This window comes from Heloderma suspectum, chromosome 3 (assembly GCF_057233095.1).
Source record: "Heloderma suspectum isolate Gila_16-S chromosome 3, 16-S_ref, whole genome shotgun sequence".
NCBI classification, from domain to species: domain Eukaryota; kingdom Metazoa; phylum Chordata; class Lepidosauria; order Squamata; family Helodermatidae; genus Heloderma; species Heloderma suspectum.
The window spans coordinates 323,309,710-323,335,357 of record NC_139460.1 but is presented as its reverse complement, the minus strand read 5'-3'; the positions used below and the strand labels follow the sequence as shown (position 1 = coordinate 323,335,357).

Here is a 25,648-nt window from a genome sequence, read left to right as displayed (position 1 = left end):
AAATGTAGGAGATATATTTTATGAATAATAAATCTAATTAAGCAGACCTCTTGTTATCTTGACAGGCTCCTACTAACTGTCTATATCTGGGTCCATAGAGGTATGTTTTTTCTGATGCTGAGAAGGACTCAGTCCTTTTACACTCAACGCAGTTGCTTCATAAATAGATGCTCATCGATTATATTTTAAACATTTATTAACACCAAGCAAGTGTGTTTAAGACAATTATAGAAAGAAATTGATACCATGGTATCTGTTGACAAAGGTTACAACAGGAAAAGAAAACAAGACAAAGAACAGTGCATACATTACCAATACAGATTTCTCCACGGAAAAATTACTTCCTGCCGGGAGGCTGCCCACCCAGCATCTTCCCTTTTTTAAATAGTTTTACACTTGAAAATGATAAGTGATGTGATTGCTTACTGTAGAATTGTATTTGGTGATGTTTTGTTTTTACTTGTACAGTTCTATAGAAATTTCCCCACTTGTCCTTTGTCATTTTGACTTCTGGGGCCTGAACTCTATTCAGCAAGAATGTTTTTCATAATGGTCTCTTTCCCCAGGTCACGCTTCCTGCCAGTAATAGGTCAGAAGCAAACTTTGGTTCAGGCAGCCATTTTAGCTATGCCTCTTCGATCTGCGGTGGTGGATTTGAACCTGGGTCCCCCCCAGTCCTGTCCAGCTGTCTTAACCACTGCTCTTCTATTAAGGCGGTAATCATTGCCTCTGGCCCAGCACCCTCCAAAGCGTAGGACAAAACCAACCAGGTGCCCTCCAGATGGGACTCCAACTCCTATCAGCTTCAATCAGCATAGCCAATGGTCTGGAAGGATGCGATTTGTCCAATATTTGGAGGGCACCAGCTTGGGTGAGGAGAGTGGTCACTAACTGAATTCAGCACAAACGCTGCCTGGCCTTCGGAGTCCTTTGTGGACCCCCCCCCCCCGCGCTTACACCCTGATCCATCCCTGCCTGTGATCTGGGCTCCTCCGGCTCCACCACCCTCCGCTGCTCAGAGGTCTCTGGCTCCATCAGAGGGCTCCACCCCTTCTTCTCGCTGACCCTTATGCTTGGAGATGCTTCCTAGGACAGCTGTGCGATGCCGCCTCTCCCATTTCCTTTGACAACCACCTTTTAAGAACATAAGAACCTTGCTGGATCAGACCCAGGGTCCAACCAGATGAGCGTTTTGTTCACAGAGTGGCCAACCAGCTGCCTGCAGGAAACCCACAAGTAGGACATGAGCGCAACAGCATCCTCCCACCCATGTTCCCCAGCAACTGGTGTGCATAGGCACACTGCCTCTGGTACTGGAGGTAGTACATAGCCATCAAGACTAGTAGCCACGGATAGCCTTCTCCTCCAGGAATTTGTCCAACTCCCTTTTAAAGCCATCCAAATGGTGGCCATCACTACATCCATGGTAGGAAATCCCACAGTTTAACTATGTGCTGTGTGAAGAAGGACTTAGAATCATAGAATGATAAGGTTGGAAGGGGTCTACAAGACCACTGAGTCCAACCCCCTGCTCAGTGCAGGAAGCCTGATTCCCAGTCAGTCTCCCATCCAAGTACTAACCAGGGCTGACCCTGCTTAGCTTCCGAGATCAGGCGCATCCAGCCCTTGAATTCCTTTTCTCTGTCCTGAATCTCCCACCAACAGCTTCATGGGATGCGACCCCCACTGGGTTCTAGTATTTTGAGAGAAGGAGAAAAATGTCTCCTTGTCCACATTCTCCACACCATGCATAATTCTGTAGGCCTCTATCATGTCTCCCCTGACCCTCCTTTTTCCCAGACTAAGCAATCCCAGCTGTTGTAAGTTTCCCTCATAGGGGAGATGCTCCAGCCCCGTGATCATTTTAGTTGCCCTTTTCTGCACATTTTCCATGAAGCCTTTGGCACAAGCCCCTCTTCTCTATATTCTTCTACAGTAACTAAACCTAAGTACATGAAACTGGAACAATGCATATTCTTTTTCTGTTAACCCCAGATTCCATCTCCCCTCCTTCATCTCCCCTATGTGAAATTTTCACTTGTATGCTCTTTGGGGGAGAGACCTGTCCTTTTGTCATTTGCAAAGTGCCATGCTTTCTATTAGGGGTGTCGATCCTCAGGTCTCAAAGGCCAAACCCAGCCCATCTGGGCCCGCAATCTGGCCCTCCAGGGTTCTCCAAATAGTCTCACCCCTTTCCCTGGTGCCCCCCCCCTTTCCCCAACTGCCAATTTTTGGTGGCTTTCCAATGTACACACAGGGTGTCTTTTTCCATTCTAAAAGGTTGAAATGCTCAAATATGCTTTGAGCTCAAATATGCTGTATGTTTCGTATTTCTAGCCATGCTGGCTGGGAATGATGGGAGTTGTAGTTCCACACATCTTTAGGGCAGATCTGTGGCAAAGGCGCTCAGTTGAACAGGGTCCCAGTGCAAAGCAGTCATTTCTCCCAATGCTGGTATTTTTGTATCAAGATGGCCAACAGCCAACATAAATATTTTCAAGATCTTCCATCCCGCTCTTTCAGGCAAGCCTTTACACGATTGTGATTTCAGGTCCCGCCAACTGTGTATCGATCTACCGATAATAGAATTCCAGTTGTGCGTATGCCGCCAAATGTAATTGGAGATCTCATTCATTATATCCTAGATTGTCTTCTGTACGAGGCACCGGGAGACAGGGATTCCTGTCCGACTTCATCAGTAGTTCCACAGGCTACAGACAGTATGTCTTGCTACTTGCTAGCTGCCTTGGAGACCACGTAAATGAGAGGGCTTTCAAAAAATGAAACAGACATCCCATCAGTGGTCTCCCATCCAGACCCGTGCTTGCTTCGCTTCAGCACGCTTGCTGCACAGCATACCTTCAGTCCATGCCCTTGTACCCTGGGAGACCATTATGTGCTGTGGCTACTGGAAAACCAAAATGAGGATCACATTTGTGCAGGACCTTGGCATGGTCACCAGCTCTTTTGTCGCTTCTCTCTTTGCTCCTTATAGTGTCATCCATTTTAAAGCGCAATCCTATGCATGTTTAGACAGAAAAAAGTCCCGCAAAAAGGTTAGGACTTTTTTTCTGTCTAAGCATGCGTAGGTTTGCACCCCTAATGCCCTTTAAGACAAGATGGCCACCACTTAAAGAAAGAGTGTTTGGGGGTGATGGTTCCAGGCTATCTACACCAGGAAGCAAAGCGATCATGGAGCATGTACAGTGTGCTAAAATGGCTTCTGGATTAGCAGTTGCAAAGTGGGGGCAAAAGCCTGTGTCAGCCCAGCCAGCAGTGAAGGGAGAGCTCCAGAGGAGGGAACTGGCTGGAAGCCCGGAGCTCACCAGCTGGGCTTCTTGCCAAATTGCTTGCAGGTCCAAGCTGGGAGTTCATTTGTTGGAGTTCCACAGCATCAGCAGGAAGAAGAGGATTTAGATCAAGGTTGGGGATAGATCTGGTTCTCTAGGTAGCTCTCTGGGTAGATCTCAGTAGTTCAGCAAGGATTTCTGACTCTCCGTGTTTTTAAAAGTAGCAGTAAGAATATACAGCCTAAATTATACTGCTTGGATTAAAAAAAAAAAAAAAGCTTGAGGCAACCAGGAGTGGATTTTTGTGTTGGGAGGGATTGTGAGCTCAGCTGGGTTCTGGTACTGAGAATGGCTTAGAATTCTTTAATTCTAAGTGTGGCTTTTGTGCCAGGCTCCAGTTGGTGGGTGTTGGTGTTCTAGTAAGGAAAGAAAAAAGAAAAGAAAAGAAGATCTTGGAAGCCTGATGTCTGCCCACCCCTGGTTTAGATGGTGACTTGGGTTTGCTCTGAATTGCTGTTAGACTGAGTATTCCTCTTTGTGAGATTTTCTGCATGCAGCAGACCCTCTCTGGAGGAGACTTGGGAAAATTGTAAATTCTATAGGTTGCAATATTGCATTAATAATTAATAATTTTTATTATAAAATTTTGACAAAAGAAAGAAAAACTCGGGCTACATAGATTTGAACATATCAGTTTCAGTGCATACATATGGAGCGTGTGTGTGTGTTTGTTTGTGTCTAAGAACTATACATAATTTTAACAAAAGCAGACCAAATATCCAAATAAGTATCCATTTGCAGGTGCGTATATGCACCACCCATTCAAATGTTGAAAGCATTGTAAGGTCCTCAATCCATTGCATTATAGGAGGTGGGCGTTTATCATTCCAATGTTGTCATATCAGTCCTTTAGCTGTCAGAAGGGTGCAGAGAATCCATTTGCTCTGACCACGTGTTAACTTCCAGGAAGCAGATAGATAACTTAACAGAGCATGTACATCAGTAAATATTAAGGGGTGTTCCAATGCAAAATTTATCCAAATAATGACCTCCTCCCGAAAAGGGGCAACTACTGGACTTAAAACATATGCTTAAAAGAAGCATTAGCTGTTTTACACCTCCAACAATTAGCCAACTTAGACAAACCCTCATAAAAGAGACGTTGTGGTGTCCAACAGAACGGAACAAACATTTTTGCTGAATAAGATGGTACCTGAGGTCCAAAGATACAGACGCCACGGTGGCAATCCATTGATTAGGCAAAATGGGACAGTCCACTTCCCTATTCCATTCCTGCTAAGACCCTTGAGACTGCATTGTGTCCCTTTGATATGACGGAGGCCTTGGACTTCTAGCTACAGGTGGAGCCGAGAGAGGCAGCTGTCAATTCTATAGGCAGCTTGCCAAGTCAGTGGGGGAAAACTCTCCCCATTGCCTCCTGAAAAGCTGTGATGATGAAATGGCAATGTAGACTGCTGTTATCACTCCTTCCAGGACAGGGGACAGGCGCTTTGCCCTTGTTTCCTTCCTCCCACCCCACCCGACCTCTCGGCCACGTGTCTCTCTGGGTCCAAAGGTGGGAGGAGTAGCATAAAAACGGAGAGAAGGCCATCCAGCACATCACTGCTGCCTCTTCAGCTTTGCTCGGAGACTTCCTCCCTGGCTTGGCTGCAAGATGAACCTGCTGGCTGCCCTGTGGATCCATGGAGTCCTTTGCCTCTGTGCCCATCTCTCAGCCGCCACCTTAGGTGAGAAGCTGACCCTTTCCTGCCAGGCTTCGGGAAAGTCTTTTGCACCCAAGTGAGCCTCTGGCGTAAGATGTTTCTGGAAGAGCTCATTGCTGCTGTGTGTGTTTGGAAAGAGAGCGAGTGCCCTCGCTTCTCTTGAAGGCCAGCTTCCTCCTAAGCTGTGGGTGCTGGATCTGCTGAGAACAGAGAGCCCTGCGGTTGTTTCTCGCAGGCGCTCGAGGCCCTGCGGTGGGAGAAGGCATCCTTGATATGAATCGTTCCGCTTCTCTAGACCCAGACCTAGCTGCCCTACGCCTGGTGGTGGCAGTCTGGCTGGGGCAGAGAGGGGCCCACTGTCTGCTGGCCCTCCTTATTTGCTTTTGGGGACCCCAGCTTCCAAATCCAAACCTTCTGATACTCTAGACATGGGGGGTGGGGGAGGCAGTGGCATTCTCTTATTCAGGGAACCAGCTTCTGTTTTTAATAATGGCCCAATGAAATCATGCCTCTGGGACTGTGCAGAGTGCTTTCCCAAGAACCAGCTTCTGTATAAAAATAATTAATGCACATCTACACAGCCCTGGTTTCTACTGGCTTTATACCTATTATCGTGCAGTATTTTAATGGTTTGGGATTCAATAGTGTGTTAACTGTACCTATGACTGTTTTATGCGGTGTTGTGAGCTGTCTTGGAAGGATTTCTATCCCCAAAGGCGATACAAATATAGAGGACTATAATGAGCAATCAAATAAATACACTTGTCTCATGACAACACCCTATAAAAGAGGGTATAGAACAGCCGTCCCCAACCTGGTGTCCTTCAGATGTGTTGGACTACAACTCCCAGCATCCCCCAGCCAGCATGCACTGGGAGTTGCTGTCCAACACATCTGAAGGGCACCAGGTTGGGGATGGCTGGTACAGAAGTTGAGGAATGTGTGCTCAGAATCCATGCGCGGCACACTTTAAAACAGTCATTCCAGCCCCACAAAACTCTCTCCAGCGGGATGATTCACAGTACCAACCCACAAGCCACTCGATTCGCAGCCGGGCTGCCTCTGTCCCTGCAACTGCCCAGGGAGGCTGGAATTCTGACCAGGCAGGTACCAGTTCTGACTGGGTGGGGTGGGGGCATCTCTCTGCTTTGCCTTTTGAGCTCTTGCATTAGCAAATGCCAGTCCATAAGCAGACTCCACATTTTGTACTGGAGGGGAGAGAAATGTCTTTGCTGCTTATCAGGGCGTTCAGAGTCTCTGCCCCCCCCCCCCACAATCACTTACAAATGATGCAGACCCCGCTCCCTGGCACTTGGCTCGCCCTTCTCTCCTGCCCAGCGCTACTAACTGCCCCAGTCCGGAGGCCAGCTTCCTGTCACCACTTCGGCAGCTTAAAAATGCACAAGAGCTTGCACAGCGCCACAGACGCCCGAAGCAGGTAATAGCATTTTATTATATTTTTATACCGCTCCATAGCCGAAGCTTAGAAACCATTAAAAATATAGTATACAAAGTTTAAAAACCATTTACATAATAACAGACAAACAGGCAGTACACACAGAGATAACATACATCTAAAAACAACTTTAAGCAATTGAACCTAGCCGTAAGACAAATCCAGGACCTGATTAAAACTCATTATATGCTGCCAAATGCCTGAGAAAAGACAGAGGTCTTAACCCGATGCCAAAAAGATAACAATGTTGGTGCCAGGCGGGCCTTGTTGGGGAGATCATTCCATAACTGGGGGCCACCACTGAGAAGGCCCTCTCCCTTGTTGCTGCCCTCTGAGTCTCCTTCGGAGGAGGCACCCGGAGGAGAGCCTTGGATGCAGAGCATAGTGCATGGGTCAGTTCATGGTGGGAGAGGCATTCCATCAGGTATTGCAGTCCCAAGCTGTGTAAGGCTTTATGGGTTAAAACCACCACCTTGAATTGGGCTCGGAAACCGACAGGCAGCCAGTGCAAGCGGGCCAGAGTCAGTTTTATATGTTTGGACTTTCTTGTAGTCCTTGCTATCAATCTGACTGCCGCAGATTGATAAGCTGCCATTTTTTCTGGCAAGATGTCTGCTATGCCTTTAACTGAGTTACAGGCAGATAGTCAACAGGTTCAGAATTGTCTATCATGCATTTCATCATAGGGAAGCTGAACCCAGTGGATATCTGCCTGTTGTGCAGTAGCTAAAGGCCCAGAGATAGAAAAAGAAGGCATAATCGTCAGCTCATTACTATCCCCCTGATGACATGGGGGTGGGGGGCGGGGGGACACACGAGATCTGTAAGCAGAGGAGGTCTCTAGGAAAGAAGCAGACCGGCTTGCCCTGCTGAATCGGGCCAAGGGTCCATCTAGTTCAGTAGCCTGTTCACACAGTGGCCAGCTAGATGCCCCAACGGGACACCCATAAGCAGGACAGGAGTGCAACAGCACCCGCCCACCCCTGTTCCCCATTTTATTTATTATTTTTATTTCATTTCTGAACCACCCAACAGCCGAAGCTGTCTGGGTGGTTCACAAAAATGAAAAGCGCAAAGTGCAATATAAAACAGTATAAAATATAAGAGCCATGTAAGCCATCTCTTTGATTTTCTGGCAGGGCTCCCTTGCCCCTAACAGCAGCGTGAGGCAGATGTTCCACAGATGACACATTCTGTATCGGTACAGCTCCATGATGGGAAAAGCATCACCCAGCGGAGGCCACCTTGAAGAGCTCCTTTACAGTAGCGACTCGTTCTGACTGAAGCCCGGAGCAGATTCACTGCCCCAGTGATACCAGCCTCCACTGGCATCACCAGTTAAGGCCCTGCCCCCTGTGCAGTTGCTGGGATAGGGGAGGAAAAGCGGTGATGCTTCCACAGCGCAAAGGGACAGGTCCAAGCCTGGACTGGGAGGAGGTTTGGGGATGCTGGAATCTGTTCTGCTGTACACCCAGGCCTCACTCGCCCCTCCCCTTGGCCTAGTAGGACAAAACGGCAAGCCATCCCCCCACCATCACCTATCACTTCTGGCCCATCCCAGGTCCCGTTAAAACAGATCAGCAGAATGTCAATGCCATCAGCTGGACGGAGGTTTACCACTGTTCTTAGATGGGGTTGCCCTCCCCCTGAAAGACCAAGTGTGTAGTCTGGGAGTCCTCCTGGACTCTGTGCTGCTAACTGGGGAAGCCCAGGTGCTGTGGTGTCCAGCAGTGTGTTTTACCAGCTTAGGGCCACAGCTGGTATACCAGCCTATCTGGAGAGGACGGACCTTGCAATAATGACGTCCATGCTGGACTACTGTAATATGCTGTACGTGGGACTGCCTTTGAAGATGGTTCAGAAACTTCTGCTGGTGCAGAATGTGGCTGCGCGAGTGTTGTTGGTGGCGATTTGATCATGAAACGCCGATACTGCGCCAGCTGCATTGGCTACCGGTGCATTTCTGAGCCCAATTTAAAGTGCTGCTTTTGACCTCATGTGAGAGGGCCTTATCTGCACTGGCCCCATACCTCTGGAATACGTCATCATCAGGGGTCTGCCAGGCTCCATCACTGCAGGCTTTTAAGAAGGCCTTGAAAACATATGACTTTACCCTGGCCTTTTCCTGATATGATTGCAATTGTTGCTATTGTTCTTGGTGCTGTTTTTATCATTGGTTTTTACTGCTGTTTTTATTGCTGTTTTTCTTGTATTTATTTTTTTATTGTTTTTAATATCTTAATGGTTTTATTTTTTTAGTGTTGTAAGCCGGTGTGGGGTGGGGATTCTGCCCTGAAAGGCGGCCAAGAAATATCTTAAATGAATAAAACATAACTCCTACTTAGAGTATAGACCCATTGAAAGAAATGGGACAAGTTAGACATAACTAATTTAAGTCCCCTTCATTTCAATGGGCCTAGTCTAAGTAGGAGTTACGTTGGGGTTTACCACAACTATAATAACCTTGTTCTTATAGTGTCTAATCAGTGGCTAGACAGCCATAGGATAGGTCAGTTCCTGGGAACCAACCTCGGAGCCCGCACTCCAAGGTCAGTTCCCTGAGAACCAACCTCCACCCTTCCCGTGCTGCCTCATAGGCAGCGCGGATCGGCCCTGCGCTCCGCCCTCGTAAGAGGAGTGCAGAGCAGCGAAAACGGCGTTCCTGGGGGCAGCATGGGGCGGGGCAAGGAGGGAAGAAGTGCCGTTCCAACACTTCCTATGTGTCGTCCGGCATCCGCCCACACCGCCCCGACTTCCTGCGGCTAGACAGCTGAAATCAGCTGTCTAGCCACAAATGCAGGGCGACTGAAGCGCGGAGGGGACGATCTCCTCTGCTCTGCTCCTGCCCTGCATTGGATAGGTGGTCGCCTCTGTGTTTGGAGGCAGCCGCCTATCCCGATAGGACTGCGCCCTAAGAAACAAGGCACAGGTGTCGTATATAGCACAGGAAGAGAAGGAAGCGAGGGCCCAGAAATGCAATGGGGGAAGGGAGAAACTAACTTAACATCTCAGCCAGGCCTGCCCATGGCAATGGCTTTTAGAAGGCTGCAAAGGGACATAGTTTGAGTGAAATTGAGGGACTGGGCCTTGGGGTTTCCATTTAGGGTCCCCCTATAATTTGAGCACTGATCTTTGCCATTTAGATAAGGCCTGGGAACACAGATAAGCCTTCAGGCCCTGCTTAATGAGTGGGAGGGAGGGAGTTGTGCAAATACCCAGAGGCAATGAGGCAATACCTGGAGGCAATGAGTTCCAAAGATAAGGTGTGGCCAGAGAAGATCTGCAGGGACATGAGACAATGGACTGCAACCTTTGGACTAACTTAAGAGATTGGGATGAGAAGGCAGAGCTCTGAAAGGAGTATAAATGCATCAGCCTCCCACAACTGGTTTGTGCTGGACTACGATTCCCATAAATCCTAGCCAGTGTAGCCATATTGGTTGGGAATTATGGGAGTTGAGGTCCAACACTTCTAGAAGGTGACCAGTTCCAGGGAGGCTGAAACATGTTTTGGCCTGCAACTCCTGTCATCCCTCACAATTGGCTATGCTGGCAAGAGCTGATCGGAGTTGTAAAGGCAAAACAGGAACCATAAGGCACTGCAAGAATTGAAAAGTAAAAGGCAGAATTTTAAAAAGAACCGGAAGGGTTTAAGGAAGCCAGTGCAAAGCGAGAAGAACACAGTCATTGGCAGGCAAGGAAGTGGGATGAGCCACAGGGTGAAGAAGAGCTATGGTTCTAGACAGGATAACAAGGACAGGAGAGCATTACAATAATTACGCCTGGATAGAACGAGAGAATGAGCAGGATTTTCAGCAGTACCTTGAGGAAGTTGAGGAAGGGAGCATAGCTCAGCGTGGGAGAGCCCATGCTGAGCAAACAGAAGGTCCCGGGTTCAGTCCCCGGTATCCAAGCCCTGTACCATAGAATCATGGAATCACAGAACAGTAGGGTTGGAAGGGGCCTACAAGCCCATCAAGTCCAACCCCCTGCTCAGTGCAGGAATCCAAGTCAGAGCATCCCCATCAAGGAAGGCAGCCAGGATAGACTGCGGGGAGAGCAAGCCAACTTGCCATCTTTCTGGCCCTGCCCAGGACTGTGCTTAGCTGCTTTGAGGGAAGCTGCCATCCCTGGCTAGAGCTGAAGAAACGAGAGGAAAACTCTACCAGGCTCTGACATGGGGTAAGGGGGTGGGGCAGCACCCTGGCAGCAGCAACAGTGGGGGGAGGCACCAAAGGGGGAGACACCAAAGGAGGTCACCCCTTTCAGGGAGCCAGTTTGTGGGGGTGCAACGTCAAGGGCTACCTCTCTAACGTCAGGTTGACTGGCTTTTGCGAATCTTTTAGGATCTGGTCATATGTGTGGGAGAGAGGTTATGGGGCCAAGTGGGGGGGGACCTGAGGGGGCCCCAGTTAGTATGGTTATGGGTAGAGGGAGGCATGGCACTGGGAGGAGGGCTGGCCAGGTTAGGGGAACAAAGTGCAGATAGTTAACAGCTGTGCTGTGTTCCAGCCCTCTCCCACCTGCAGGTTTGGGGGCTGCCCTATCAGCTGCCCTCGGGACTCCAGATGCTGCTCTTAAGTGCCAGAGTGGTTCAAAATAAGGCCTCCCTCGCTTATGATTTAAGAGTGGATGAGGCAGCTGATCTGACATGCATAGCCGAGACCTCGGTCAGAGAGCCAGGAGGGGTCAGTCTCTCCCAGCGGTGCCCACCGGGGTACTTGGTTCAGCATCAGGGTAGACTTGAGAGTCGTGTGTGTGCGCGTGCGTGTGCGCAGAGATGGTCTCGCTTGTGCTGTTGAACTCCCCCAGACTGTTGGTTCTGGGGCATATCAACATTCATGCCAAGGGCACCTTGTCTGGGGCGGCTCAGGATTCATGGCTGCCATGACAATCATGGGACCGTGCCACCTTGTCGTCGGCCCCACACGTGTAGCACAATCTAGACTTGGTTTGTTCAGCCGGCTGTGGAGGTGGTGATCGGAAGGTGGGGGACTTTGAATCACTCCCTTTACAGCAGCTTTTCCCCTCTGCAAGGGTCGAGGACCCATTAAGATGGTTCGCCCCCAGAGACTAATAGATCCAGATAGCTTCCAGATGGCTGGGAGGGGGGGGGTTCTGTCTGATATGGGTGGCTCTCCTGTCAAAACCCTGGTTGATTTGTGGAATGCAGAAATGACCGGGGTGGTTGACACGATTGCTCTTGAGCACCCTCTCTGGAGTGGAGCTCGTATAGCCCATGGCATCTCCCAGAGCTGAGTGCAATGAGACAGGATAGGGGATGGCTTGAGGGCAGATGGAGGAAAACTCCTAGTGGATGTGATTGAGCGCTGCTATGTCCGTGCAGGTCTAGTATGTTCAGGGGCAGTGAAAGTGGCAAAGAAACACTGGGCTGGTTCACATGACCCGACAGCCCATCGTGGGTTATTCAACTCCTGATGAGCCGCAGTGCATGCCAGCTGCCATTTTGAATATGCAGCCCCCAATCGGGGGTTTGCCATGTCGTCCAAATATCCATATTGTGCCCAACACATGCAGAGGCTCACCATAGCTTAAATAACCCATGGTGAGCCCCAGAGTGTCATGCAAACTGGGTCAGTATCTCTCTGCCTCCAATGAGTCCGCTATGTGCCGCCCAGTGGAGCTTTTCAGGGTTAATTACATGCTGGCCCTGGGGACACTGTAGATCCGTCTGAGGCCTGCTGTAAAGCATTTGCTAGGCACTTCCAAGATAAAATCTCTTGCATCTGCCAAGACTTGGACTCCGGTATTACAGCAGGTGAATCTGGGGAGGTTCCAGAGCACAGCCTGGTCCTGTTTTCTTGGATGAGTTTCAGCTGGTACAGCTCGAGGATGTGGACAAGGTGCTTGGACAGGTTCATGCAATCACTTCCATATTGGATCCTTGCCCCTCTTGGCTTATAAACCTGGCAGGGAGGGAAAGCTGGCTGGGCTAGGGAGGTGATTAATGCCTCCTTGCTAGAGGAGCGGTCTTGGGCCCCCTGGAAGAGGCGGTGGGGAGACCACTCCTGAAGAAATCCTTCCTGAACCCAGCAGACCTTAACAACTTTAGGCTGGTAGCAAATGTTCCTTTCCTGGGCAAGACCCTTATGTGGATGGTTGCCAACCAGCTCCAGACACTGTTGGGTGAGACTGATTATCTGGATCCATTTCAGCCGATGCTCAAGCCAGGTTTTGGCACAGAAACAGCCTGTACCATGATCTATGTTGGGAGAGAGACAGGGGGAGTGTGACCCTGTTGATCCTTTGTGTTCTCTCACCATCAACCATGGTATCCTTCTGGGGCAATTGTCTGAGTTGGGAGTGGGGGGCACAGTTCTGCTTTTACTTGGATGGTCAGCTCTAAACAGTTGTGCTTGGTGGATATTGCTCAGCCCCGTGGATTCTCCAGTATGGAGTTCTGCAGGGGGTGGGTTTCTCCCCCATGCTGTCTAACATCTACATAAAGCCACTGAGTGAGGTCATCAGGAGTTTTGGAATGTGTTGCCAGCACTATGCTGATGACAGGCAGCTCTGTTTCTCCTGTTCACCTTCATCAGGTGAGGCTGTGGATGTGCTGAATCAGTGCCTGGCTGCGACAGTGGACTGGATGAGGGCTAAGAAAGTGAAACTCAATCCAGACAAGACTGAGATGCTGTTGGCGGGTGGTCCTCCTGACCAGATGGAGGGTGCTCAACCTGTTCTGGCAGGGGTTGCACTCCCCCTGAAGGAGCAGTTCGTTGCTTGTGGGTTCTCCTGGAGCCATCTCTGTCACCTGAGGCTCAGGTAATCTCATGGGCCTGGACTGCCTTCTAACAGCTTTTGTTGGTAACCCAGCTATGCTCCTATCTGGGCATGGATAACCGGGATTCAGTAGTCTATGCTCTAGTAATCTCCAGGTTAGATTACTGCAATGTGCTCTATGTTGTTGTTCAGTCGTTAAGTCGTGTCCGACTCTTCGTGACCCCATGGACCAGAGCACGCCAGGCCTTCCTGTCCTCCGCTCCCTCCCGGAGCGTGCTCAAGGCCATATTCATTGCATCGGTGATGCTATCTAGCCATCTCATCCTCTGCCGTCCCCTTCTCCTTTTGCCTTCAATCTTTCCCAGCATCAGGGGCTTTTCCAGGGAGTTTTCTCTTCGTATTAGGTGGCCAAAATATTTCAGCTTCAGCTCCAGTATTTGTCCTTCCAATGAGCACTCAGGGTTGATTTCCTTTAGGATGGACTGATTTGCCCTCCTTGCAGTCCAGGGGACTCGTAAGAGTCTTCTCCAGCACCACAGTTCGAAAGCATCGATTCTTCGGCGCTCAGCCTTCCTTATAGTCCAGCTCTCACAGCCATACGTTGCTACTGGGAAAACCATAGCTTTGATTATGTGGACCTTTGTCGGCAAGGTGATGTCTCTGCTTCTTACTATGCTGTCTAGGTTTGCCATAGCTTTCCTCCCAAGAAGCGAGCGTCTTTTAATTTCATGGCTACAGTCACCGTCTGCGGTGATCTTGGAGCCCAAGAAAGTAAAATCTGTCACTGCTTCCATTTCTTCCCCTTCTATATGCCAGGAAGTGATGGGGCCAGGTGCCATGATCTTCGTTTTTTTAATGTTGAGTTTCAAACCAGCTTTTGCACTCTCCTCTTTCACCCTCAACAAGAGGCTCTTTAGATCCTCTTCGCTTTCTGCCATTAGGGTGGTATCATCTGCGTATCTGAGGTTGTTGATAATTCTCCCAGCAATCTTAATTCCGACCTGTGATTCATCCAACCCGGCGTTTCTCATGATGTACTCTGCATATAAGTTAAATAAGCAGGAGACAATATGCAGCCTTGTCGTACTCCTTTCCCAATTTTGAACCACTCGGTTGTTCCATGTCTGGTTCTTACTGTTGCTTCTTGACCCTTGTACAGGTTTCTCAGGAGACAGGTAAGGTGGTCTGGTTCTTAAATTCTTTAAGAATTTGCCACAGTTTGTTGTGATCCACACAATCAAAGGCTTTAGCGTAGTCAATGAAGCAGAAATAAACATTTTTCTGGAATTCTCTTGCTTTCTCCATGATCCAGCGAATGTTGGCGATTTGATCTCTAGTTCCTCTGCCTCTTCGAAACCCAGCTTGTACTTCCGGTAGTTCTTGGTTCGCATTCTGCTGAAGCCTAGCTTGTAGGATTTTGAGCATCACCTTGCTGGCATGTGAAATGAGCACAATTCTACGGTAGTTTGAACACTCTTTGGCATTGCCCCTCTTTGGAACTGGAATGTAAACTGACCTTTTCCATCTTGTGGCCATTGTTGAGTGTTCCAAATTTGTTGGCATATTGAGTGCAGCACTTTAACAGCATCATCTTTTAGGATCTTAAATAGCTCAGCTGGAATACTGTCATCTCTGCTAGCTTTGTTGTTAGTAATACTTCCTAAGGCCCACTTGACTTCACTCTCTATGATGTCCGGCTTAAGTTCAGTGACCGCACTGTCATGGCTATCGAGGACATTAAGATCTTTCCTGTAGAGTTCTTCTGTGTATTCTTGCCACCTCTTCTTAATCTCACCTGTTTCTGTTAGGTCCCTGCCTTCTTTGTCCTTTATCATGCCCGTCTTTGCACAAAATGTTTCCTTGATATTTCCGATTTTCTTGAAAAGATCTCTATTCTTTCCCATTCTATTGTTTTCCTCGATTTCTTTGCATTGTTCATTTAAGAAGGCCTTCTTGTCTCTCCTTGCTATTCTCTGGAATTCTGCATTCAGTTGGATATATCTTCCCCTTTCTCCTTTGCTTTTCGCTTCCCTTCTTTCCTCAGCTACTTGGAAAGCCTCATCAGACAGCCACTTGGCTTTCTTGCATTTATTTTTCTTTGGGATGGATTGAGTTGCTGCCTCCTGAACAATGTTACGGACCTCCGTCCATAGTTCCTCAGGCACTCTGTCTATCAGATCTAATCCCTTAAATCTATTCGTCACCTCCACTGTAAATTCTTAAGGGATATGATTTAGGTCATACCCGAATGGTTTAGTGGCTTTCCCTACGTTCTTCAATTTAAGCCAAAATTTTGCAACAAGAAGCTCATGATCTGAGCCACAGTCAGCTCCAGGTCTTGTTTTGACTGACTATATAGAGCTTCTCCTTCTTTGGCTGCAAAGGACATAATCAATCTGATTTCGATATTGACCGTCTGGTGATGTCCATGTGTAGAGTCACCTCTTGTGCTGTTGGAAAAGAGTGTTTGCTATGATCAGCGTGTTCTCTTGGCAAAACTCTATTAGCCTTTGTCCTGCTTCATTTTGTACACCAAGGCCATGCCTGCCTGTTATCCCGGTGATTTCTTGACTTCCTACTTTAGCATTCCAATCCCCTATGATGAAGAGGACATCTTCTTTTGGTGTTAGTTCTAGAAGGTGTTGTACGTCTTCATAGAACCGATCAACCTCAGCTTCTTCGGCCTCAGTGGTTGGGGCATAGACTTGAATTACTGTGATGTTAAATGGTTTGCCTTGGATTCGTACTGAGATCATTCTGTCGTTTTTGAGATTGTACCCCAGTACTGCTTTTCCCACCCTTTTGTTGACTATGAGTGCTACTCCATTTCTTCTAAGGGATTCTTGCCCACAGTAGTAGATATAATGGTCATCTGAATTAAATTCGCCCATGCTTGTCCATTTTAGTTTGCTGATTCCCAAGATGTCGATGTTCAATCTTGCCATCTCCTGTTTGACCACCTCCAGCTTACCTTGATTCATTGATCTTACATTCCAGGTTCCTAAACAATATTGTTCTTTACAGCATCGGATTTTCTTTTCACCACCAGACACATCCACAGCTGAGTGCCCTTTCGGCTTTGGCCCAGCCGCTTCACTCTTTCTGGCGCTACTTGGAAATTCCCTCTGCTCTTCCCCTGTAGTATATTGGACACCTTCCAACCTGAGGGGCTCATCTTCTGGTGTCATCTCTTTTAGCCTTGTGATACGTTCCATGGGGTTTTCTTGGCAAGAATACTGGAGTGGGTTGCCATTTTCTTCTCCAGTGGACCACATTTTGTCAGAGCTCTCCACCATGACCTGTCCGTCTTGGGTGGCCCTGCATGGCATAGCTTATGGCTTCACTGAGTTATGCAAGCCCCTTTGCCACAACAAGGCAGTGATCCATGAAGGGGGTGCTGTATGTAGGGTGCCTTTAAAGACAGTTCGGAAGCTGCAACTTTTGTAAAATAGGAGGGACCAGATGGTCTGAACATATAACACCAATTCTGGCCCACTAGCAGTGGCTGCCTGTACTTTCCCAAGCCCAATTCAAGGTGCTGGTTTTGACCTATAAAGCTTTGCACAGCCCAGGACCCTAATACCTGACAAAGCACCTCTCCCAGCATGAACCAACTTGTACACTATGATTTTCATCTGAGGCCCTTCTCCAAGCACCACCTTCAAGGGAGGCTTGGAGAGTGGCACCGAAGGACAGGGCCTTCTCAGTGATGTCCCCCCGATTTTGGAATAATCTCCACAGTGAGGCCTGCATTGTCATCTTTTCAGTGCCAGGTTAAGACCTTCTACTCTCAGGCATTTGGCAGCATATGATAGGGTCTTTAACGGGTCCTGGGATTTCTTATTGTCAAATGTTAAAATTGTATGTGTGAGTGCATGTGTGTCTGTGTGTGTGTGCACGCACGCACGCATGCATATACACAGAGAGAGAGAGAGAGAGAGAGAGAGAGAGCGCCCAAAAGGAAAGCCCTCTTGCCCACACTACTATTTGACAGGGTCTGCTGGTACAAGGTGTGGCCATGGCCCCCTTTCTGCAGGGATTAGATAAACTCGCAGGGAAGTATTAGCTGTGATCGTCCAGTGTCTCCCTCCCAGCGCCAGCTGCCAAGAGCAAACAGCAGGAAGGAGTGATTGCTGGCGCGCCCGGCCTTGGGGCGGATCTGTGTGGCTCCTGGGGGTATGGGATCGGGATGGTGGACTACAGCGACCTACCCCAATCTGGGCCCTCCAGATGGGTTGAGCTACAACTCCCAGCACCCCTCAGCCAGTCCTTTCCCGTGCCTTTTAGAGCGAACACAGGTAGGCCTGTGTAGAGCAGACTCCCTGCTCCAGATGTTTGTCCTGGAGCACAAGGAGGAGGATGGAGCTGTAGGGCAGGAAGGGGCAGGACCCCCGGCACCGTCCCCCCAGCGCCATCTCATGATTCTAATTGCGCGAGGTGTGAACACCCGAGGACAGAGGGCTGGTCGATCTCTGGCTGAGCAGCAATAGATCAGCAAGGATAACTGACGCTCAGCTCTCTAAAAGCAGCAGCAACAGAATGACTCCCTCCAGCCCTAAATTATGCTGTTGAAATGAAGAAAGCTTGAGGGACCCAAAAATTGGAAGGGGGGGATTTTTGTGGAAGGACTGCGAGCTCCCTCCAGTTCGTCTGACAGACGAAACAAATTCCTGGGCTCAGAATCCTTTAATTCCAAATTTATGTCTTTTGCACCTGGCTCTGGTTTGTGGAACTTGGGGGTTCTAGGAACAGCCAAAGAACATTCCCAAAGGCTGACGTCTGCCCAGCCCTGTATTAAGGCACAGGAGTGCCACTTTTTTTTTTTTTTACAGAATCTCCAAATCTGTGCAAAACTGGTGCATACAGATATGGTGAGGTGCTGTTTCTCTCACATTAAAAAATTATTTAAAACTTATCTTCCCAGTCTTGCATTTCCTTCTTGATGTCCTATTTGGCTCCCCCCCCCCCCCGCGCCTAGTCTAGTGATTGCATACTTTAATGTACAATTCTCTGCATGTTTAGACAGAAAGAAGTTCTACAACTGGGAAGCGTAGGACTTTTTTCAGTGGAGGCTGGTGGCTCTGATGTCAGTGGGGTGGTGCGGAGCACCTCGGAGAGCTCCTTCAGAGTTCTGACTGGTCCTGACCGAAACCTGGGGTGGATCCACAGCCCCACTGACACAGGAGTCACCAACCTTCACTGACTTTGTTCTGTCTAAATGTGCTGAGAACTGCACCCTCAATCATGTTCTGTTCTTGCCCCGCTAGCACAAAGTTTCCCCTTTCCCCTCAACCTCTCCGGTCTTCTTTTGGGGAGGGGGGGGTCTGTTAAAGAAGGCTGCGAGCCTGTGGGCAGGGAATTGTTCTTCCCATTTTTGTGCAGCGCCTGGCGCTTATTAGGTGTATTGATAAACAACGGATGTTGCTGTACCTGTTTGATTTCTTGCTTGCCCCACAAAGACCTTTAGTCCATCGAAAGGCAGGTCCCGGGTTAATGTGTGATTAATTAGCATTAAGTGATTGTGGAAAATGCACCATAGGCAAGTTGGACTCGAACTAAGTCGCCAACATGGCTGCCCTTTACTCTCTGTGGCCCGGCATCCCCGTTGGCTGTTCCCCAGACAGCCTTGCTGATAAGGACGCCATGACAGACTCCCAGATGATGTTTGAGCCAAATGGGTCAGGGCCGCTGTAAGCCCACTCGGTCCAGACATTGGGGATGGGATTGAAAGAAGCAGAGGCCACGGGTTGCCAACAGAGCAATGTTTGCATGCCGGTTCCCAGGGCTTCCGGATCTCGAGAGAAAACGCCATGCGGGCCTCAAGCTGGTGTGTGTCTGTGACTCCAGATGTGCAACAGTGTCTCTGCACCCATCTGTCTCCAGGCATAAGAGCTGCCCTGTGAGGCTGGAGCAAAGGTCCTCCAGCCACCTCCTCCCCAGCAGTCATCTGGATGCCTCAGGGAAGTTCATGAAGAGACCATGACAGGGGCTGTGGCCTCCCTTTCTTCTGCATGTGCAAACTCCAGTGGAGGCTGGTGGCAACATGTCAGTGAGGCATCTTGAAGAGCTCCATTAGAGTTCTGACTGGTTCTGACTGAAACCCGGAGTGGATTTACCACCCCACTCACATGTACCACCACCTGGCTCATTCATATGTTTAGAGATATTTAGCCCCCTAGAGCAAGGGTGAGCAACTTGGGCCTACAACTCCCATGATCCCGGGCTGTTGGCTTGCTGGCTGATAGGAGCCATAGACCAACACATCTGGAGGGCCACAAATTGCCCACCCCTGGCTTAGAGGTCTTTTTAAAAATACGCTAAGCAAGCAGTCTATAAATCTATTAGATAAATACCAAAATAATGTGTATAGCTGAAAATTTAGAAATAATTATTATAATATAAATAGAAATACTGCACGCCTCACCATAATGCAAAGGACTGTGACCAGGTGCCCTGTATGCCTGCCTGTTCAGTCTGCTGTCCAGGTGCTGATAACTGTGGACAGACAATAGTTCTGATGGTTCTTTCTCCTCAAACCAGCCTTGGATAGGACAGCCCTTGAAATAGAGGATGGTCCTCTGTAAGAGAAGACACATGGCCACCTTAGATCTGGTACACTGCCTCAGGATTTGGAGGTTCTTCACCACCCCAGACTAGTCATCGCTGGTTCGCTGGTGTTGGAAGTCCTCTTTGTCATGTAGCGCTAAACTGCCATCTTGACTGGGGCATGTTGGCCTTCAAAGAGTCAATTTCCTGTGGAGGGAGTTCCCCGGAGGCTTGGCAAGCCAGCTGCTCCGTCACAAGTGTACACATAACGCCAGCGTCAAGTCATGGGAGGGATGGGATGGGGGAGGTATCGGCTTGGGGACCCAGGGCAAAGGCAAGGAGAGGGGGCTCTTGAACCTTGGATGGCTGTGCAGATGTGGATCCACAGCCCCACTGACACAGGAGCCACCAACCTTCACTGACTTTGTTCTGTCTAAACGTGCTGAGAACTGCACCCTCAATTATTTTCTGTTCTTGCCCACTAGCACAAAGTTTTCCTTTTCCCTCAACCTCTCCTGTCTTCTTTCGGGGGGGGGGGGTCTGTTAAAGAAGGCTGTGAGCCTGTGGGCAGGGAATTGTTCTTCCCATTTTTGTGCAGCGCCTGGCGCATATTAGGTGTATTGATAAACAACAGATGCTGCTGTACCTGCTTGATTTCCTGCCTGTCACACAATGACCTTTAGTCCGTCGAAAGGCAGGTCCCGGGTTAATGTGTGATTAATTAGCATTAAGTGATTGTGGAAAATGCACCATAGGCAAGTTGGACTCAAACTAAGTCACCAACATGGCTGCCCTTTACTCTCTGTGGCCCGGTATCCCCATTGGCTGTTCCCCAGACAGCCTTGCTGATAAGGACACCATGACACCCTAGATCTGGTACACTGCCTCTGGATTTGGAGGTTCTTCACCATAGGAGCCATTGGAGAGGATGAGGAAAAGGTGCATCTCCAGAAACCCACTCTTCTGGGAGCACATGCGCTCTTTTGTGTCTGCTTGCCCTGTGCCAGATGGACACTGCCCCAGTTTTGCCTTGGAGATCTAAGAAATTAGACTCCACTGTTGAATGCCTAGACCAGCTTTCCCCAACCTGGTGTCCTCCAGACATGTTGGACTACAACTCCCGTTCACTCAGACCTACTTACCAGTCCAGATGTGGCTCTTCTATGGCATAAGACGAGTCCTTCCCCAACAAGCCATCATTGCTTCTTGTCCAGCTTCACTTTTCCAACTGATTCAGCTGGATGCCTCCACAAGCAAGACCAGAAAAGCCATGGCTTTCCCTTGTTTATCCTCAGCTTCAGGTATTCAGGGACAGAGATTGCCTCTGAACATGAAGGCTTCCTGCCACTCTGATGGCTAAGAGCGGTTGACAAGTGAGACCTGCAACAAAAAGTTGCAGTGTGGAGTGCTTCTGTTCAGGGTTCCTGCCAGCCATTCCCGTTTTCTGAGTATTCCACCCTGGAGAGCAGCTTTAGAGTTTTGACTGGTTCTGACTGAAACCCGGAGCGGATTCACCGCCCCACTGACACTGGAGCCACCAGCCTCCACTGCCCTCATGTCTCCTACCCCATCTTGTGGGAGTATGTTCCAAGAATTAAGCATGCATTGTGCAAAGCAACGTTTTTCTCTCCTTGGGATGTCTAGAGGAAGAAAAAGAGCCGTACTACTGGAACATGAAAGCCTGGCAGACCCTGAAATCGGCACTCCGCTTGACACCTATGAATCAGCGAGCAAAGAACCTCATCTTATTCCTGGGCGATGGTAAGTCTGCACATGTAATGCATCCCCCCAAAAAGGGGGCAAAAGAGGAGTCAGATTTGCATACGACGGTATACGCTAACTTACAGGTATAGATGCGCATTTAGAAAGAATGACTATAATTTAAACAGAAGTAAAAGACGCCTCACCATAGCCGACAAGACTGACCTTGGCGACCCTTGGTGTGCCTTGCCCAGGCTGCTGTCCAGGTGACAGCTGGTGGTGGGCGACTTCAAGGCCTCCCCCAGTCCCCCTCCTTATGGTTCTTTGACTTAAAACCAGACTTGGAGTGGACTGTCTATCAAATGCAGGACAATTTCAAATAGAGGACTGCCCTCTGTAAAGCAGAACACACGGCCACCCTAATGCACACGCACACTGCATAAGCAATAGACCCATGCAACTGACACACTAGTGGGGCCTCAGACTCTGGGAGAAAAGACCCCCCCCCCCCCGGTAATCTTCTTGCTGGTGCATAACCTTTTCAACCCACCCCTTCAGACTGGCATCGAAATACCCTGGGCTTCTTTGAGAAACAGGCCTGCGTCCGGATCCAACTAAGACACACCCAATTTTTTTTAAGCACACACACAAAATCAAATTGTTCAGTGATCAATAGGCGTGGTTCGATCAATAGGGCCTCAATCTGTAAAGTGACTAGCAGCCCCTCCATAGTTTCAGCACGACTATTCTTAGCTTTAAATCGATGTAGGGCTACTTGGATTCATCAGGAAAGATGCCTTGGGTCAGGTGACATCCCTAACGGCTGTGGACGGGGCAGACAGCTTGGCCTGCTGCCCTCTTTCGCGTTCCGAAGGGGAAGATTCTCCCCCCCCCCCGGGCGCCACGCACACACACGCTTGTGTCTCGGCTCCTGCTGGCTCAGCGCTACCAGCAGAGGTCCAAAAAGGGGCAGAGGGACGGCGTCGGCCCTCTTCTCTCCTCAGGGGTTCGGATCAGACACGCAGCCATTCCTGGCTGTGCCCCCATTGCTCCCCTGATTTATGCCCCTTCTTGGCTGTTTGCTCTGGCGCCGCCGGCTGTGTCCCCTATAACTCAGCCCAGAGTGTGCGTGGTCGGTCTTGGCAGGGGGGCGAATGGCTGTGGGCCTCGCCAAGGCCACTCATCACTCACAGGTGGGAAGTTTGGGGTCGCTCCGAGGCGCCTCCGGCCAGAGCATCCCGCCCACAGGCTGCTTATCTTGGGGGCTGGCAGGGAGGAAAGCTCCAGGCTCCAAGAAGGCTGGAAGACGGGCAACGCCAAGTGTTACAGAGTTCAAATCCAGTCTTCCCTGTTGGCCATCCTGGCTGGGGATTCTGGGACTTGCAGTCCAACACATCTGCCGGGCAGCAGGTTGGGGAAGGCTGTGTCACAGACACCAAAGCTCCACCCAGGTGCCCAGCCATCGCTGTGCATGGGCAAAACCCAGCAGAGAGCCTGCTGTGCTGCTTTCTCCCATAGGAACCCTGAGGCACAGGAAGGCGCCAAGCCGGCCCTCTGCCTGTCTCCGGGTTATCTGAACCCATCACGGTGGGTGTCACAAGAGCAACACTCTGTATCTGGTAAAGAGGCACAGCAGGTGGGGCGAGAGCTGAACTGAGGACTTCTCGATGCACAGTTCAGTCTGTTTGCCATTATGCTGTGCCAGCTCTCATCCCCCCACCGCAACTGCAACATTAGGAGACTCTCTCCTCTGCCATTTCCTACCCATCCACCCGTACCGTTCTACTCATCTACCTATACCTCTTTCCATGCTCCAACAAAAACAGAATTCAAGTTATGCACATCCTGCAGTCTCCACTGCTGAGCAAACAAAAGTTGGTTATAGCCATTAGTGCTGCAAGCTTTAATTGGTAGATTAATCAACTTAAGTTGTAGTTGATTGATTGGTGGAGGCTGAACGTTAGGAGCATGCTGCTTTCTTTCTTTCAGACATATTTGGTGCTCGTGTTTATTACTATCAAAACCTTTCCTTCTAACAATAAGAAGCAGCTCACCATTTAAGAAGTACAAGCAACCTCACACTCCTTTTCGCCTCTCGAAAAGACAAACACATGTCAACTTTTTGGTGATATCCAAACTGGTAGGAACAGAAGCCATTAGGATACAACCCTAAACACACTTACTTGTGAGTAAGCCCCACTGAACGCAGTGGGCCTTAGTTTCGAGTGCACACACACAGGATTGCCCTGTTAATAGCTTAAAAGGCAGGTGATGGATCTAGTGAAAACATTCTTTAACCACCTGCCAGCCCTCATGGTGACCCTAACGCTTTGCCTGCAGGCATGGGGGTGCCCACCGTCTCCGCAGCCCGCATCTACAAGGGCCAGCAGGCGGGAGGCTCCGGGGAGGAGAGCGTGCTGGCGATGGAGAAATTCCCCTACGTTGCCCTGTCCAAGGTGTGTAGCCTTGCTTGCTTCTCACTTCCCTCCCTCCATCTATTCCCGCAGGCATTGACACTGCAAGTTCCTTGGGGCAGGGGCCTATCTGGTTTTGGCTGTGTTACTCTGCAGTGTGCAATTGACACTGATGGTGTCCAGTCAAGGGCAGGCATGGGCGGGCACCTGCCGAGGGCCTGCACTGCAGCAGGGACCCACTGACAAGAGCCCCCTCGAGTTGCTCTCGCCCTTTATCATGGCAACCTGCCTCTTGGTCTGGCCCAGATGACAGTGGTGGTGAGGAGGAGGAGCAGGAGAGGCTGCTGCAGACTCCTTCAGGGCCAGCGTCAAGGGCAGGCATGGTTGGGCACCTGCCAAGGGCCCGCACCCCAGCAGGGGCCCAGTGACAAGAGCCCCCTGGACCTGCTCCTCCTCTTCACCATGGCAGCCTGCTTGTTCCCCTGCCTCTCGCTCCTGCCCGGACAACGGTGGTGGGGCAGAGGAGCAGCGGGAGACGCCCCGGCCCACTTGCTCCCCGGCTCTCTGCCTGTCGAGCCCGCAAGCGGGAGCAACGATGCGGAAGAGGAGGAGGCGCGAGAGCAGCTGTGGCCGTGGCAGTGAGAAGGCGGAGGCGCCGAGGGAGGGGCCTGCGGAGGGTGTCTTGCCCGAGGGCCCTCCGAACCCTGCCGCCAGTGCTGGACAGTGGAACAGAAATGCCACCACGATCGCTTGTTAGAACTCCTGTTGCTCTCCGGCCAAGCTCTGCGTCTGTGCCTAGCGTGGCCCCCGATACCAAGTGCGAAGCGAGGCAAGGCTGCTGCGTGATCAGAAGAGGCTTTTTGGCAGGTGAACCTAGTCATGTGGGCAGTGGAAAGAGTCTTCATCTGCTGGAATTTCCTTCTGGGCAGCTACTGAAGCTATTCCCCAGTCATCTTAAGAACCGGCTTTTCTGTGTGTGGCTTTGCGGTCTTTGCACTTTTATTCTACACTGCTTTCTTTACACATTGGTTTTATGCGCTTCACTGTTTTTACCTTTTGCTGCTGGTTTTATCTTGGTTTCATTATGTGCTGTTTTTGCATTGCTTATTGTTTTTAACTTACCTGTATGCTGTCCAGAGAACTGGGGTTGCTGGATGGTCTATATGTGTAATAAATAAAGACATAAAGTTGCTGCTGATGCTATTTATAAGACACATATGAAACAAATTCTCTCAGTGTCATACAATTTTCCCTTCCCTGTATCATTTCTCCTGGTGAGCACTGGGCTTCTTGCCACACAGCTGCCCACTGATCTTGCACCCAGCCGCGCCGAGGCATTGCACCTCTCTGTTTCTCTTGGCAGACGTACAACGTCGACCGGCAGGTGCCAGACAGCGCTGGCACTGGCACTGCCTACCTCTGCGGGGTGAAGACCAATGCTAAAACCCTGGGGGTGAGCGCTGCGGCAGTCTATGGCCAGTGCAACACCACCTTTGGCAATGAGGTGTCCTCCATCCTCCATCGGGCAAAGTTGTCAGGTATGAGCTGCAGGGAAGAAAAAGTCCTGGGGAGCATGGCAGCAGAGGGCAGTGGGCAACGATAAAGATTTGTCTTTCTCCGTGGCTTGTTTTCCTCTGGTTACAAGCATCTCCACAGTTTCCCACCTTCTCCTGAGCAATACAGGGGGTCATGACACTGGCACCAGTGTCACAGGTCCTCACAGATAAGGCTTGTTGACTTTAGGGATATCCATCGCCAGGAAATCCAGCCCAA

The 25,648-nt window shown here is 49.9% G+C and overlaps 1 protein-coding gene across 1 annotated transcript in view; it reads left to right on the top strand.

The window, feature by feature from the left end:
- Positions 1-4,918: 4,918 nt before the first annotated feature.
- LOC146351736 (intestinal-type alkaline phosphatase 1-like) overlaps positions 4,919-25,648 on the top strand; it is a 42,333-nt gene continuing 21,603 nt past the window's right edge. The window contains exons 1-4 of the mRNA XM_084847708.1: positions 4,919-5,038; positions 21,405-21,521; positions 23,802-23,917; positions 25,239-25,413. Coding sequence (XP_084703834.1) covers positions 4,966-5,038; positions 21,405-21,521; positions 23,802-23,917; positions 25,239-25,413 — 481 coding nt within the window. The 5' untranslated portion in view covers positions 4,919-4,965. The remainder of the gene's footprint in view (positions 5,039-21,404; positions 21,522-23,801; positions 23,918-25,238; positions 25,414-25,648) is intronic.